General features: G+C 37.4%; 2 protein-coding genes and 1 long non-coding RNA gene across 3 annotated transcripts; 2 read left to right on the top strand and 1 right to left on the bottom strand.

Annotated features, from left to right (window-relative positions):
- The first annotated feature begins 1,796 nt into the window (after positions 1-1,796).
- Positions 1,797-4,215, top strand: LOC125479179 (BEL1-like homeodomain protein 11). The gene is made up of 4 exons (XM_048588254.1): positions 1,797-3,098; positions 3,266-3,645; positions 3,726-3,786; positions 3,887-4,215. Exons 1-4 carry the CDS (start codon positions 2,376-2,378, stop codon positions 4,040-4,042), a joined length of 1,320 nt encoding a protein of 439 aa, XP_048444211.1. The 5' UTR covers positions 1,797-2,375; the 3' UTR covers positions 4,043-4,215.
- A 122-nt stretch (positions 4,216-4,337) lies between these two features.
- LOC125479180 lies at positions 4,338-5,027 on the bottom strand. Its single transcript, XR_007259858.1, has 3 exons — positions 4,933-5,027; positions 4,764-4,816; positions 4,338-4,663 (listed from the first exon to the last, which is right to left on the bottom strand). It is a non-coding gene; the product is annotated as an uncharacterized LOC125479180 (long non-coding RNA).
- A 3,260-nt stretch (positions 5,028-8,287) lies between these two features.
- Positions 8,288-8,810, top strand: LOC108865638 (basic blue protein-like). Its single transcript, XM_048588351.1, has 2 exons — positions 8,288-8,471; positions 8,602-8,810. The coding sequence occupies exons 1-2, from the start codon at positions 8,288-8,290 to the stop codon at positions 8,808-8,810; spliced, it is 393 nt and encodes a 130-aa protein (XP_048444308.1).
- Positions 8,811-13,179: the final 4,369 nt, after the last annotated feature.

Genomic DNA, 13,179 nt, shown 5'->3' with positions numbered 1-13,179 from the left:
GGTCTTGGAAGGAGATCGGATTGGAGGGTGGATATCCCAAAGCAATATGATCACGGGAACAATTTTTTTCTGGCAGAAATTGTTGGCATTTGAAAATTACTGGGAGGGGAAGGAGTGGGATGGGTTTTCACTGTTCAGGTTTTGCAGATAGGGCAGAGACAACTTTAATCTATAGGGTTGTGGGCCCTAGACTTTAGAGGGGAGGGGTGTGTCCTATTATTTTATAAAGTTACAAAAGTTAGAAACTAGTGTAAGAGAGTGACAAGTGGAGGAGGCCAAAGGAACAAAGATGGCAATCATTACTAAAGCATCCGATCAGACCACCCCAAAATACCCAGCAAACCAACGCCCTACTTCAACCTCAAGATAAAATTTGCAGTGTGCCGGAAATATATCGGTATACTAAGTGTAATTATATAAATAGTTGGATATTTAAAAAAAAAAAAATTTAAACCACTTATATAATGACACTTCGTATATCAAGCTGTGATTCTGGCATACTGAAATTTTTTTTTCACCCTCAATTAATATTGACTACCTCTTTCTCAAAAACCTTGTGTAGTAAGAGCATTCAGGTCGCGTCGTATGTAGATTATTTCATAAAAACATAGCCTACTTGTATTTAGTCTCATTCGACTTCACGTTAGTTCTATTAAATGTGAGAATCGTCCCAATTAATTAGCGCTACACAAATTTTTCTTAGCGCTCTAGAAAACTTGGTATAGGGGCATCGATACCGCTTCATTTGTTGGTCATCTATTAGAAAACATGGGACTCAATGCATTTTTACTCGTCTGACCACAAGCTTATCTGCTTAGTGGGAGTTTTGCCCAAATTAGTCGATCCTACACAAATTTTTTTTTCTTAATACAATGAGAAACTTATTTGCATCGAAAATGCTACTGACTTGAATGAGAGTTCAAAATTAACTTTGATTATTACCAAAATGACATCTTGTATTATCCTCATCAAAATCACATGAACGATGAACTCGTTTACATTTTCTATTCAATACTTGAAAGATTGTGAAATCAGTGTCCTTTCAACATCTCTCCCTCTCTTTCTTTCTCTCTCTCTATATCTCTCAATCGCAGAGTTGGATTCTCTTCCGTCATTTTTCCCTTCTCTCCTCTCTTTTTCCTCTTCTTTTTTTTCTCTCTCTCTACTTTGAAGGTTAAAACAAGATAATGATGTGGCTTCGAATAAGAGGAGAGGGAGGGGAGGAAAAAATGGAAGCAGAGAGAATCCAGATCCATCAATCTCCATATGCATGAAGCATGAATACGATACCTAACATGAAAAGGTGAGATATTCCCATATGCTTAGAGGCTCAGAAGCTGACAATCTTAGAACTGGGAGTGTGCAAAAGGCACCCCACTTTTTCCCTCCTCCTCTCCTCTCCCTCCTTTTATTACAGTCCTCCACAGCAAACCCAGCAGCACTGCATACGAATAGAACAATTTAACGTGCTGAACTAGCTGAGACCAGCTGCTGTCCTTCTGCCTTTCACAACAAGAGAGAGAAAGTGAGGAGAGAGAAAGAGACAGCGACATACACACTGTTTAGAGAGAGAGAGAGAGAGAGACGAAAGAAAGTAGATTTGATAGTCCAAAAGAAATGTGACTGCAGACACTAAAGCTGGAGGCTTGGATGCTTTTTGGCTGTTGGTTTTTTTAAAGTCAGGGAAAATTGGGACCATCTTTTCTCTTGTCATTTTCTCTGTGTTTACTTGCCCAATTAACCTGCCTTCGTTAAGGATCCAGCACAAGTCTATGGTTCTAGCTTTCTGCTCCGAGTAATACTAGATAGATTAACTTTTTAGATCGTATTTATAAATTGTTATATAATTTACAAAATATAGTTTAAATAAATGATATCTAGCATTACCCTTCCGCTGCTGCTTACATTTAGATAAGGCCTGTTCCCTCTGTAACACACGGAGGAGAGAGAGGGAGAAGAGAGAGGAGAGAGAGAACCATTTCTTCATTAAAGGTAGGATTTGAAACCCAAACCACGGATTGGTTCTTGCTCTTTGTTTTGCCATTTCAAAGGGTCATCATAGCTCAAATTCTCAGGTTTACATTCACCAAATTGGGTTTTTCTTCCTCTTGTCAAAAGTGCTTTTCTTTTAAGCCATTTTATGACAACAAATTCACCAAAGATTCTGAGATGGCCTTCTGCCTCAATAGCCAAGTCCTATTTATATCTGGGCTGATCAAGCTATACTTGCATTGCTTTTTTCCTTGACATACCCATCTCCCCATCTCTCTCTCCCTCCCTCTCCCCCTCTCTCTCCCTCGTATGATCATGAATTAGATTTTTCAGTTTGTTTTTCTCCCTTTGAAAGTTTTGAGATTTTCAACTGCTTGTTTGCAATGGTGTCACAAGACTCACCCCCAAATCCCTCCTCAAGCATTTTCCACCAGTTCATAATCTCAGACTCCATTTCTGCTCAAAACCATCATCTGGAAACCCATCACCTTGACGCTTATCCGCCTTCGTTTCAAACTAGTACCGCAGTTCCACAAGCTCTCGGAGTCCTCCCCGGCATTCACTCCCTCGGCGAAAGAATGTCCCGGTCAGTAGACCTTGTTCAAGCTCCTACTGGCGCATCAGTCGAGAACCAAGCGCAGCGGCTTTCGCTCTCCCTCGGTTCCCGCATGCTTGTTCCTTCTGTCCAGTACCGGTACAACAACTTCCTCATTGGGGAAGAATCAGGGGGGGCTTGCAACCCGGGAGTTGAGCACGTAGGCGATGAGTACTGCTTCATGGGCGGCGCACTTGCTTCGCATTCAAGGGCGCTGAATAGATCCTGCTCCACTTCTTATGGAGCAGAATCTGTAGCCGCTGTCATTGCGAATTCGAAATATCTTAAACCGGCTCAGTCCCTCTTGGATGAGATTGTTAATGTTGGCGGAAAATTGGTTGACATTAGCAATGAGAAACATGTTGGGAAATTGTACGGAGAAGGGCGGCGAGGCGGTATGGGGCTCTCCTCTGAGCTAAAAGCAGAGCTGTCTTGCAATGCCGGGCTCATGAACGCCGACAAACACGAATTGCAAGCTAGACTTGCAAACCTCATCACATTGTTGGAACAGGTACAATCTTGATGCTTAGTTTAAGTTTTTAAACAAGACGATATTCTAAACTAGTTTAATCTACGGGAATGGGGGGATTAGAACTTAGGTACGAGGGGACACACTGCCTTAGGGTTTAGGGAACAAATTTTGTTTTTTAAAGACTTAATTTGTTTGATGTTTTTAAGGTTGAGGACAGATGTGGGAAGTACTACCATCAAATGGAACAAGTGATATCATCATTTGAGATGGTGGTAGGGGAAGGAGCAGCCAAGTCCTACACAGCTCTGGCACTCAAGGCCATGTCAAGGCATTTTTGCAGCTTGAGAGATGCCATAGTTTCACATATCTACACTGAGAAGCGAAAGCTGCTGCAAGATGTTCCGAAAATCAGCAGCGGGTTATCGCAACTGAACTTGTTTGATAAAGAGTGCAGGCAGAAAAGAATGTCCCTTCAACAGCTCGGCATTTTCCAGAGCCAACGCCAAGCTTTCAGACCAATTCGTGGATTGCCAGAGACCTCTGTTGCGATTCTTCGCACTTGGCTTTTCGAACACTTCCTCCACCCGTAAGCAATCCAAGAACTAATCAACCCTTCATTGGGATTAATCCGAACTAATTATGTCTAACTTGGTTTTGATCATACAGTTACCCGAATGACAATGAAAAGCTGCTGTTGGCATCACAAACAGGGCTGTCCAAGAACCAAGTAAGTTCCAACAACTTGATTATGTCCTAATTAGTTTCATATGCTGTAGGTCATATGTAACGGTCCGATTTTCTGATGATCCATGTTGTCTCTGTTTCAGGTTGCGAATTGGTTCATAAACGCGCGTGTCCGGCTGTGGAAACCTATGATTGAAGAAATGTACAAGGAAGAGTTTGGGGAGTCTTCAGAGGACTCTAACTCTTTAGCCGCCGGTTCCATGACCGGCGAAGGCAACACAGATCAGACAGAGGATTAATCGCTTGCAGTAGAAGGCATTTCAATTCTTTTGAGTTTGATGGTAAAAATTGCCTGTAGAAGTTTAACGACTGAAGTTGTAAAGATTTTCAATTTCTCAAGTCTAACATATGCAACTGTTGGTTTTGGTTTTGTGAGAGTAAATGGAAATCAGGTCTTAGAATTTCTCTTTGATTTCGGAGCATATAGCATCGCGAAATACAGAATCTCGGAAAAGCAAAACAATTTAAGATAATGCTAGTAAGAATTTTTCACATCCTGCTCACATCTTTTCTTTGATTAGCAAATCCTTTCCTATGCGCGTCTTCTTTCTTTCGGGTGTGGTTTGTCAAACTGAATCTCCCTTGTATCCCGTCTTATTTCATCCAAGGGTCGAATTTCAGAAATAATCGGTCTCCAAAGTTGCACGTAAACAGAAGCTTCAGTTTTGTGGTCGAAATGCTTTACGTTGTAAACTTACACCCAACAAATGGCAGTGTTGAAACCAGAAAGCCACTCTGGTCACTGTAACACAGAGCTGGAAGCCATAACATCCTCAACTCATCAGGGCCTACTCTTCAAAAAATAGGTCGTCTGCATCAGCGTCAAAACTACTTCGCGGACTCCTCCTGGACCTGACCATCTGCAAAGTGAACATGTCCAAATGACGTCGTTAAATCAGCTCAATAGACCATATGCAGAATCCACTAAATTAATGCAAAATCATCTCTCGAGTCTCTCACCAGCAAGAGTGATTTCCAAGTTTGCTTGAGCATCTGCCTTGGAGTTTCGTTCCCTTGAAGGTACACACGAACATGTCAGAATATTATAAGCAGCCTTCGTGAGGCGGTATAATACAAACCCACAGAAAGCAATACAGCACAAAAGATAAATAGACTCGACTTTGCTCACCCTCAGGGCATGGCTGATCTTGAAGGAGAGCAATTTATCCTTCAGTTTCTTCACCTCTTCATACAAATCCGACATGTTCTGGTTTTTCACCTTCCATAAACCCTGAACCTGTCCAGTTATCTTTCTCTATTAACACAGAACAAGGAGTAAAAGGAAAAGGAAAACCGCAAAACTGCTAAAGTATCAAACAACCAAAGACAACGTAAACCACCTTAAGCAGAAGAATGTAATCACAGTACTAACCAGCCTGCATACACACGAGTTTGGAGTCGCCTTGGACAGAAATCCTTGTAAAACCTTTTTTATGAGCACAATTTAACCCTAAAATAACAGCTTGGTACTCAGCAACATTGTTGGTTACAACACCCAGACCTTAACGTATTTCACCGATCTACATGAGGAAAAGCATGGTTAGAGTCTTCGAAAGACGAGTAACTATAAGAAAAGACCACCCAGACGTAAAATGTATACCAAGCGTCCATCGTCTGCTCGCAACACAGCTCTAGCACCAGCTATTCCAGGGTTTCCGTTTAATGTACCATCAAAATGAAGAATACAGGAACCCTGCATATTTAACCTGTCCCTGCAGTATCTTTGGTAAGTAAATACGTTGACATTGTCGAATTCACATTTATTTGGTGGTGGTTTTTAGTTTCTACCCGGTGTTGATTTTGTGCATTCTGTGCTGAGAAACAAGTTAAATCAATTGACTGGAGCCAATGTGCTTGCTGAGATTGATTATTTGCAACCGTAGATCCAGCCACAAGAAGGGTGGTTCGGGTAGCTTGATCATACTCTGACAAATTTCTTATTACATGATCATGTGTTATCTACCGTATAAACAACTGAAAAGTCAGAGAAGCAAAATTTTGATTTGATGTAGTACCGAACAGGCTGCAGGGGATGCATGAAATTTGGTTAACATGCTATACCACCTTTGATTCTCCACTGACAATGAGCTACTTTAGATCCTGTACACCAGAATTTGAACTTCATGCAATCAGTTAATTAATTATGCATCAGTTCCCGTCGAACCCTAATCATCGTGATTTATTTTATTTTATTTTTTGGTACGAGGGGAGTTTTATTGATATCGAAAAAAGTGTACACCTAGTCGGCGGAGGGGGAAAACCCTCATCATCGTGATCGAATCAATCAAACTTACCTGAAATACCAAATATGAAACCATTTCGATAGAGTTGTGCTGTCATCTAGTCATGTTATTCATCTTCTGCAAAACTGAAGCTCCAGTGGTATCCGGTTCAAAGTTGAAACTATTTCCAGTTGTAGTCTGTTTAGATGCTAATGGGTGGTCACCCTCATCTATACCCTAAACCGAATATTCGAACCGCGTTGGGATATTGACCAGCGTAAGAAACAGCGAGGAACGTTCGTACCCATGCCTGAAATGGGATTTTACATACTGATTGATTACTCTATAGCCAAAAGTGGAGAAAAATAAAATGTTAGAGAAATATTCTTCCTTGGAGCAGGTGGCACTAGAGACAGGTTCGACAATGCGAACAGCTGTTTGTCCACAGTAGTAGGTGGGAGTGGTTCCATTTCTTCCATTAGTTCACCTCTATAAATTAACTGGTCACCATGCAGTGAGAGCAAACCACACACTCGAAGCCTTGGACTTGAATTACCAATGGCAGTCTTCAGAGGAACTTTCTTAGGTCTCGTAGTTGTGACATTGGTGGTCTCAGCCACGCTTTCCGCCGCTCACCTGGAGGGTTTCAACTTTGGGTCGGTTGGGTCTCAAGGTCTTTTCCCAGAATTCTATCAATCCTCGTGCCCTCAGGTTAACGACATTGTCATCTCCGTGTTACAGCGGGCGATTGATTATATGTTGTTTGATTGTGTATAGGAGCTGCTGTTTGAAAAAGAATCTGTTGCTGCCAATATCAAGAGACTAATGCATATTTCCTTTAATGCTATTTGAATATTTCTTTTTGCTTGCTGTTGTTGCTGCTGAGACCAATATCAGGAGACTAATTCAGTAATTCTGCTTGAGTTCTTCATTTTTTTTTTTTGTGTTGTATACAACTTTATATAAACAGTTTTAGAAGATGTATTTGAATGCATGATGATTTGGTGTTCAAATAATTTAGTATTTGAAACCGTAAATCGGCAAGAACCGAGTTAGAACCGGTGTAGACCAAATCGTACAGTTCTAGTAATAAATTTAAGTGGAACCGCACCGAATTGAACCATTGATAATTTAAGATTCCGATTTCGATTTAGGGGTAGAACCACACCGAACTGTACCGTGCCCACCCTTAAAGTATAGAAAAATTCAGGTTGTCCCGATCCAAGTTGTACTCTTACCTTTACATTCTAGGTGCAAATAAGCATAAGCCCCGTAGAAATAGGTTCTTAGAAATATGAAGACGCCATGTCTAATTGGTTGCCCTTTCATGCGTTATTTTGTAGAAATAGTCAAATATGATACATGAGATAACTTTTGAAAATGCTTTATAACTTTGTGTTTTATTCTCTGAAAATACATGAGATAACTTTCCCACCATTGCACTGCGCCTATGAAAAACAGTTTTCCTGTATTTCTGTTCAGCTTTTCTATATTTACAATTTTCGGCAAGAATTGTCGTTTGTATCTAAACTTTCCAATGAAAATGCATCGTGTTTCACATGAGGTTAGCTTTTGCTGCAAAGAACAGTTAATAATAATACACTACTATGAGCAAATCTCGAAACGAAGTCAAAATAAAATTTTCTTAAATATTTAGCATAAGATACACACAACATAATGTAACACGCATGTTTCATGCATATAAACCAACATCATTCAAGCAATCCAAAGTAACATTCATGTCTTAAAAACTGAAAAATGAACTACTACAATTAAGGAAACACAATCGCTGATACGTGAGACTCTATTCTCCAAAACGCCCACTCACGAGTGGCACCGCATGATGTCTCATATGGGAAACCAATTCCCGCATTGCCGACGGTCAAGTATTTGACGTCAAAATGGTATAAAATCATTGCAAAATTTTCAATGGATCATCCACCCATTCAGTGATATCTCTAAAATCGTACAAAATCATCATAAATTAATGCGATTTCATAAATTGACCCCGATTATGAGTTGAAATACACAAGCATTGAAGAATAAGGAATATTTACAGTAATAATTATTCAGTAAATGTGATAATTATTAGTTACGGAAATATCATATGGCATTTGGAGAAGCAAATCAAAACGTACGAATTGATTGCGTTATAGGGTCAATGTTGTATATATAAATGGATTTGTAATGTGGTTTTGTATTTTGGAGTTGATCGTGAAAGGTTAAGGTTAAATACATACTTTGTTTGTGGAACGATCAAAGATGGCAGTTGGAATGCACAAAATTTTGGTGATTGGAATCGGCATTTTTGTCAGCTGTTTGCTGCTCCAATGCGAACAAGTTGATGCAAAAGAATACATAGTGGGGGATGAGAAAAGATGGAGCCCTGATGCTAACTTAACCCAGTGGACTGAGGGCAAGAAGTTCAAGGCTGGAGATGTTTTGGGTAAAATTACTGAAATTTGGTTTTCTTTTCAATTCGTGTTCATGCGTCCGATTCCTAAAGTTTATATATTACTATATTTTATTAGCAGATGGTTTGTTTACTAATTCAATGTATTTTATTTTGAAAACAGTTTTCAAATATAATAGAGATCCCTTTCTCATGGTAGCTGCTGTACGGGACAAGTATTTGTTCGAGAAGTGTGACTTATATGCCGGTGCGATAAACCTATTCCGTTCAGGAAATGATCATGTGGTATTGGAGAAGGGCACAACCTACTTCGCACCTTATCTGACTCCTTATTGTGAAAATGGAATGAAACTTACAATTGATGTGGAGTAACTATATATTATAATTATAAACATGCATGATGTAGTATGTTTATCAAACAGACTCCATTGTTAATTATGTCATACAAGAAAGACATTATATATGATGAAGAAATAATTGGAGCTAGATGTATGGGTTTTTGTTCATGTTCATTCCCAAAGCCAGTGATTGCTAGCGTCACCAATATTTAATAACTATGTCTATCATTTCAACTATTTCAACAACCAAAATTTGTTAATTCCACATTCCGAAAAAAAATATAAATAAATAAAAACACTCAGTTTATTTATTAAAAGATAAGAAAAAGGAGGGTTTGGGCAAGAGTACAAACTTAAAAATTAAAAATTTATAACACCAAAATAAATCAAACTCCATATGAATACCAATTTAAACTTGAAGTTTACCAACGGCTGTATTCCAAGAACAAATTTAGTTTGTCGTTCATTTTCTTGGCAAATCAATCATATGCAACTTACGTAGTCGGAGCTTTCAATTCTTATAAAAAGTTGCAGAACCATAATTTTAAGAGTTCTTGAGATATAGACCCTTACAATTGTTTTTCTCTAGATAAAAACTTACTTAATTCTACACATCCAAATAAAATCTAAATTTGAAAAAGACTGCCAAGTAGAAAAGTAATTGACGTATTATTACTAAATATTTACAATTGGTGCCACAATATTCAACTCAAATCAATAAATGTTATTACTCACCTTAATTATAATGAACAAATAATTATTGCACATACTATTAGCCCTAACACACACACACACACACACACACACGCACACGCATGTACACACGTCAAAAGTATATAGTACTACTATAAGTTCAATATATATAATTTACCAATATGTATATAGTACAACTATACGTTCAAATATATATATGCACTACCGTTTATGTTAAAAAAATCTTATATGTAATTAGTTTAAATATATATAAATTTATGATTAGCAAATAATATATATTTTGTGGGTAATTTAGTAATGAATCAAATACATTCTTTTATTTTGTAAGTAACTTATTTTTCATATATTATTACATATATTTGACAAATTAAATTTGTGGAATGTCATGAACTTGTACCCATTTTTTCCAAGGCCAGTGATTGATAGCTAGCGTCACCAATATTTAATAAATATGTCTATCATTTCAACTATTTCAACAATCAAAATTTGTTAATTTCACGTTCCAGTCATTTCCCATGAAAAAAAAAAAACACTCAGTTTGTTTATTAAAAAATAAGAAAAGGGAGGTTTGGGCAGAGTACAAACTTAAAAATTAAAAATTAAAAACACCAAAATAAATCAAACTCCATATGAATACCAATTTAAACTTGTAGTTTACCAAATGCTGTATTTCAAGAACAAATTTAGTTTTTCGTTCATTTTCTTGGCAAATCAATCATACGCAACTTACTTAGTCGGGGCTTTCAATTCTTATAAAAAGTTGCAAAACCATAATTTTAAGGGTTTTTTAGATATAGACCTTTACAACTCTTATTCTCTAGATAAAAACTCACTTAATTCTAAACATCCAAATAAAACCTAAATTTGAAAAAGACTGTCAGGTAGAAAAGTAATTGACCTATTATTACTAAATATTTACAACGTGTGCCACAATATTCAAATCAAATCAATAAATGTTATTACTCATCTTAATGATAATGAACAAATAATTATTGCACATATTATTACCCCTAACACACACACACACACACACACACACACACACGTCAAAAGTATATGGTACTACTATAATAAGTTCAATATATATAATTTACCAATATAGTACTACTATACGTTCAAATATATATATGCACAGTACTACCATATATGTTAAAACTTTTTTATATGTAATTAATTTACCTATATGTAAATTTATGATTAGCAAATAATATATATTTTGTGGGTAAATTAGTAATGCATCAAATACATTCTTTTATTTTGTAGGTAACTTATTTTTCATATATTAATACATATATTTGACACATTAAATTTGTGGAATGTCATATGAACTTGTATCTATTTTTCAATTTGTTCATATAAACTAAAATTTTAAGCAATTTGTCATACCAACTTTCCAAAATCATCAATTTGTCATCTCACCCTAATTCCGTTAAGTTTTCCATCCAAAATAAGTTATGTGTCTCACACATGACTTGTGTTCAGGGTTATTTTTATCATTTTAACATCATACTTCCTTCTATTAAGTTGCATTTGATCAAAACATTTCTAGGGTGTTCAATTTAGCATGTCATGAAACCAAATTTTAAATGGGCTATGTAATATGAGAAACAAGTTGTGGTTTAGCTCCAGAAATGGAGTTGTAGATGCATATACGTTGCACGAACACAATGATCCGCATGAATACCCTTGAACACAAAATTTAAGAGTTTTACATAAGAAAAGTAAAGAACTTGTAAAAAGATCTTAAATGATAGAAATAATCTTGAACATAAGTTATGTGCCTCGCAGATGACTTATTTTGGATGGAAAACTTAACGGAGTTCGGGTGAGATGACAAATTGATAATTTCGGAAAGTTGGTATGACAAATTGCTTAAAATTTTAGTTTATATGACAAATTAAAAAAAGTGTACAAGTTCATATGACATTTCAAAATTTTTCCCTTATTATTATAAGATATATGTACAAATAAAAGGTAAATTAACTTTGAATCAAATAACATTGGTTTATTTTGTAAGTAAATTAATTTTGAATCAAATAGCATTCTTTTGTTATGTAGGTATTTTATTTTGTATGTATCAAAATCATATATATATGGCACATTTTATTATTGTCACATCCCGGCTCGGGCTCTCACCACATCCCGGACTCGACTCCACCGTAGCACGATATTGTCCGCTTTGGCCCCCGACCATGCCCTCATGATTTTGTTTCTGGGAACTCACACGAGAACTTCGCAGTAGGTCACCCATCATGGGATTGCTCTCGCGCGAACTCGCTTAACTTTGGAGTTCCTTTGGAATTCGAAGCCAGTGAGTTTCCAAAAAGCCTCGTGCTAGGAAGAGATAAGAATATACATATAAGACATAGAGGATCCACACCCCTGGGCGATGTGGGATCTTTTAATCCACCCTCCTTAGAGGCCTGACATCCTCGTCGGCACACTTCTGCCTAAGGATTGGCTCAGATACCAAATTGTCACATCCCGGCCCGGGCCCTTGCCACAACCCAGGCTCGACTCCACCGTAGCACGATATTGTCCTCTTTGGGCCCTGACCATGCCCTCATGGTTTTGTTTCTGGGAACTCACACGAGAACTTCCCAGTGGGTCACCCATCATGGGATTGCTTTAGCGCGAACTCGCTAACTTCGGAGTTCCTATGGAATCCGAAGCCATTGAGTTCCCAAGAGGCCTCATGTTAGGAAGAGATGAGAATATACATATAAGACATAGAGGATCCACACCCCTAGGTGATGTGGGATCTTGTCCCGGGCCAGGATGTCACAATTATTATATGTATATATAATAGGTAAATTAGTATTAAATAAAATAAATATTGTTTTATTATGTAGGTAAATTATTTTGCTTGTATTTTGCATATATTGAGTTTGTTATTATGTAGGTAAATTATTTTTCATGTATTTTACATATATTGGATAAATTATTTTGTTTTAAGCAATCTAACATTTTAAAATTTTAATAGTAGGTGCACTATTTGAATCAAATGTTTTTTTTTTGTAGGTAAATTATTTTGCAAGAATTTTACATATATCAGGCATTTATATTCATGTGTGTATGTGTGTATATATATATGTGTGTGTGTGTGTGTGTGTGACATCCCACATCGCTCAGGGAAGTGATCCTTATATGTATATTCTCATCCCTACCTAGCACGAGGCCTTTTGGGAGCTCACTAGCTTTGGATTCCATAGGAACTCCAAAGTTAAGCGAGTAGCGCGCGAAAGCACTCCCAGGATGGGTGACCCATCGGGAAGTTCTCATGTGAGTTCCCAGAAACAAAACCGTGAGGGCGTAGTCAAGGCCCAAAGCGAACAATATCGTGCTACGGTGGAGTCGGGCCCGGGAAGTGGTCCTGCCCGGGCCGGGAGGATCACTCCCCTGGGCGATGTGGGATGTCACAGTGTGTGTGTGTGAAATAATTTACCTACATTAATGTGTAAAATATAATTTTATTGATTTAATTAAGCATGTATAATAACATATATTAGACAAGTTTTATGTTATTATATATTAGGCAAGGAATTTATAACATTAATGTTTTTTTTGGTAAAATCATTAAACTCATCAGTGAAGTACTCAACTAGGCGTATCATAATTGCTCGAAGGCAGTAAATGTCCATCACCCGAAGGTGAAGCTGTATAACCTATCCATCACCTGAAGGTGAAGC

This window comes from the organism of the source record quoted next, unplaced genomic scaffold (genome assembly GCF_019419815.1).
Source record: "Pyrus x bretschneideri cultivar Hongxiangsu unplaced genomic scaffold, Pyrus_bretschneideri_v1 Contig28, whole genome shotgun sequence".
Classification (NCBI taxonomy): Eukaryota; Viridiplantae; Streptophyta; class Magnoliopsida; order Rosales; family Rosaceae; genus Pyrus; species Pyrus x bretschneideri.
Note: the sequence above shows the minus strand (reverse complement) of the source record. Positions and strands in the feature narration are given on the sequence as shown.

Excerpts from the sequence above, each read along its gene's own strand:
- LOC125479179 (XM_048588254.1), top strand. The coding sequence starts at position 2,376 with ATGGTGTCACAAGACTCACCCCCAAATCCCTCCTCAAGCATTTTCCAC. Across the intron at positions 3,099-3,265 it reads TCATCACATTGTTGGAACAG|GTTGAGGACAGATGTGGGAA; the intron begins GTACAATCTTGA and ends GATGTTTTTAAG. Across the intron at positions 3,646-3,725 it reads TTCGAACACTTCCTCCACCC|TTACCCGAATGACAATGAAA; the intron begins GTAAGCAATCCA and ends TTGATCATACAG.
- LOC108865638 (XM_048588351.1), top strand. The coding sequence starts at position 8,288 with ATGGCAGTTGGAATGCACAAAATTTTGGTGATTGGAATCGGCATTTTT. Across the intron at positions 8,472-8,601 it reads CAAGGCTGGAGATGTTTTGG|TTTTCAAATATAATAGAGAT; the intron begins GTAAAATTACTG and ends TTTTGAAAACAG.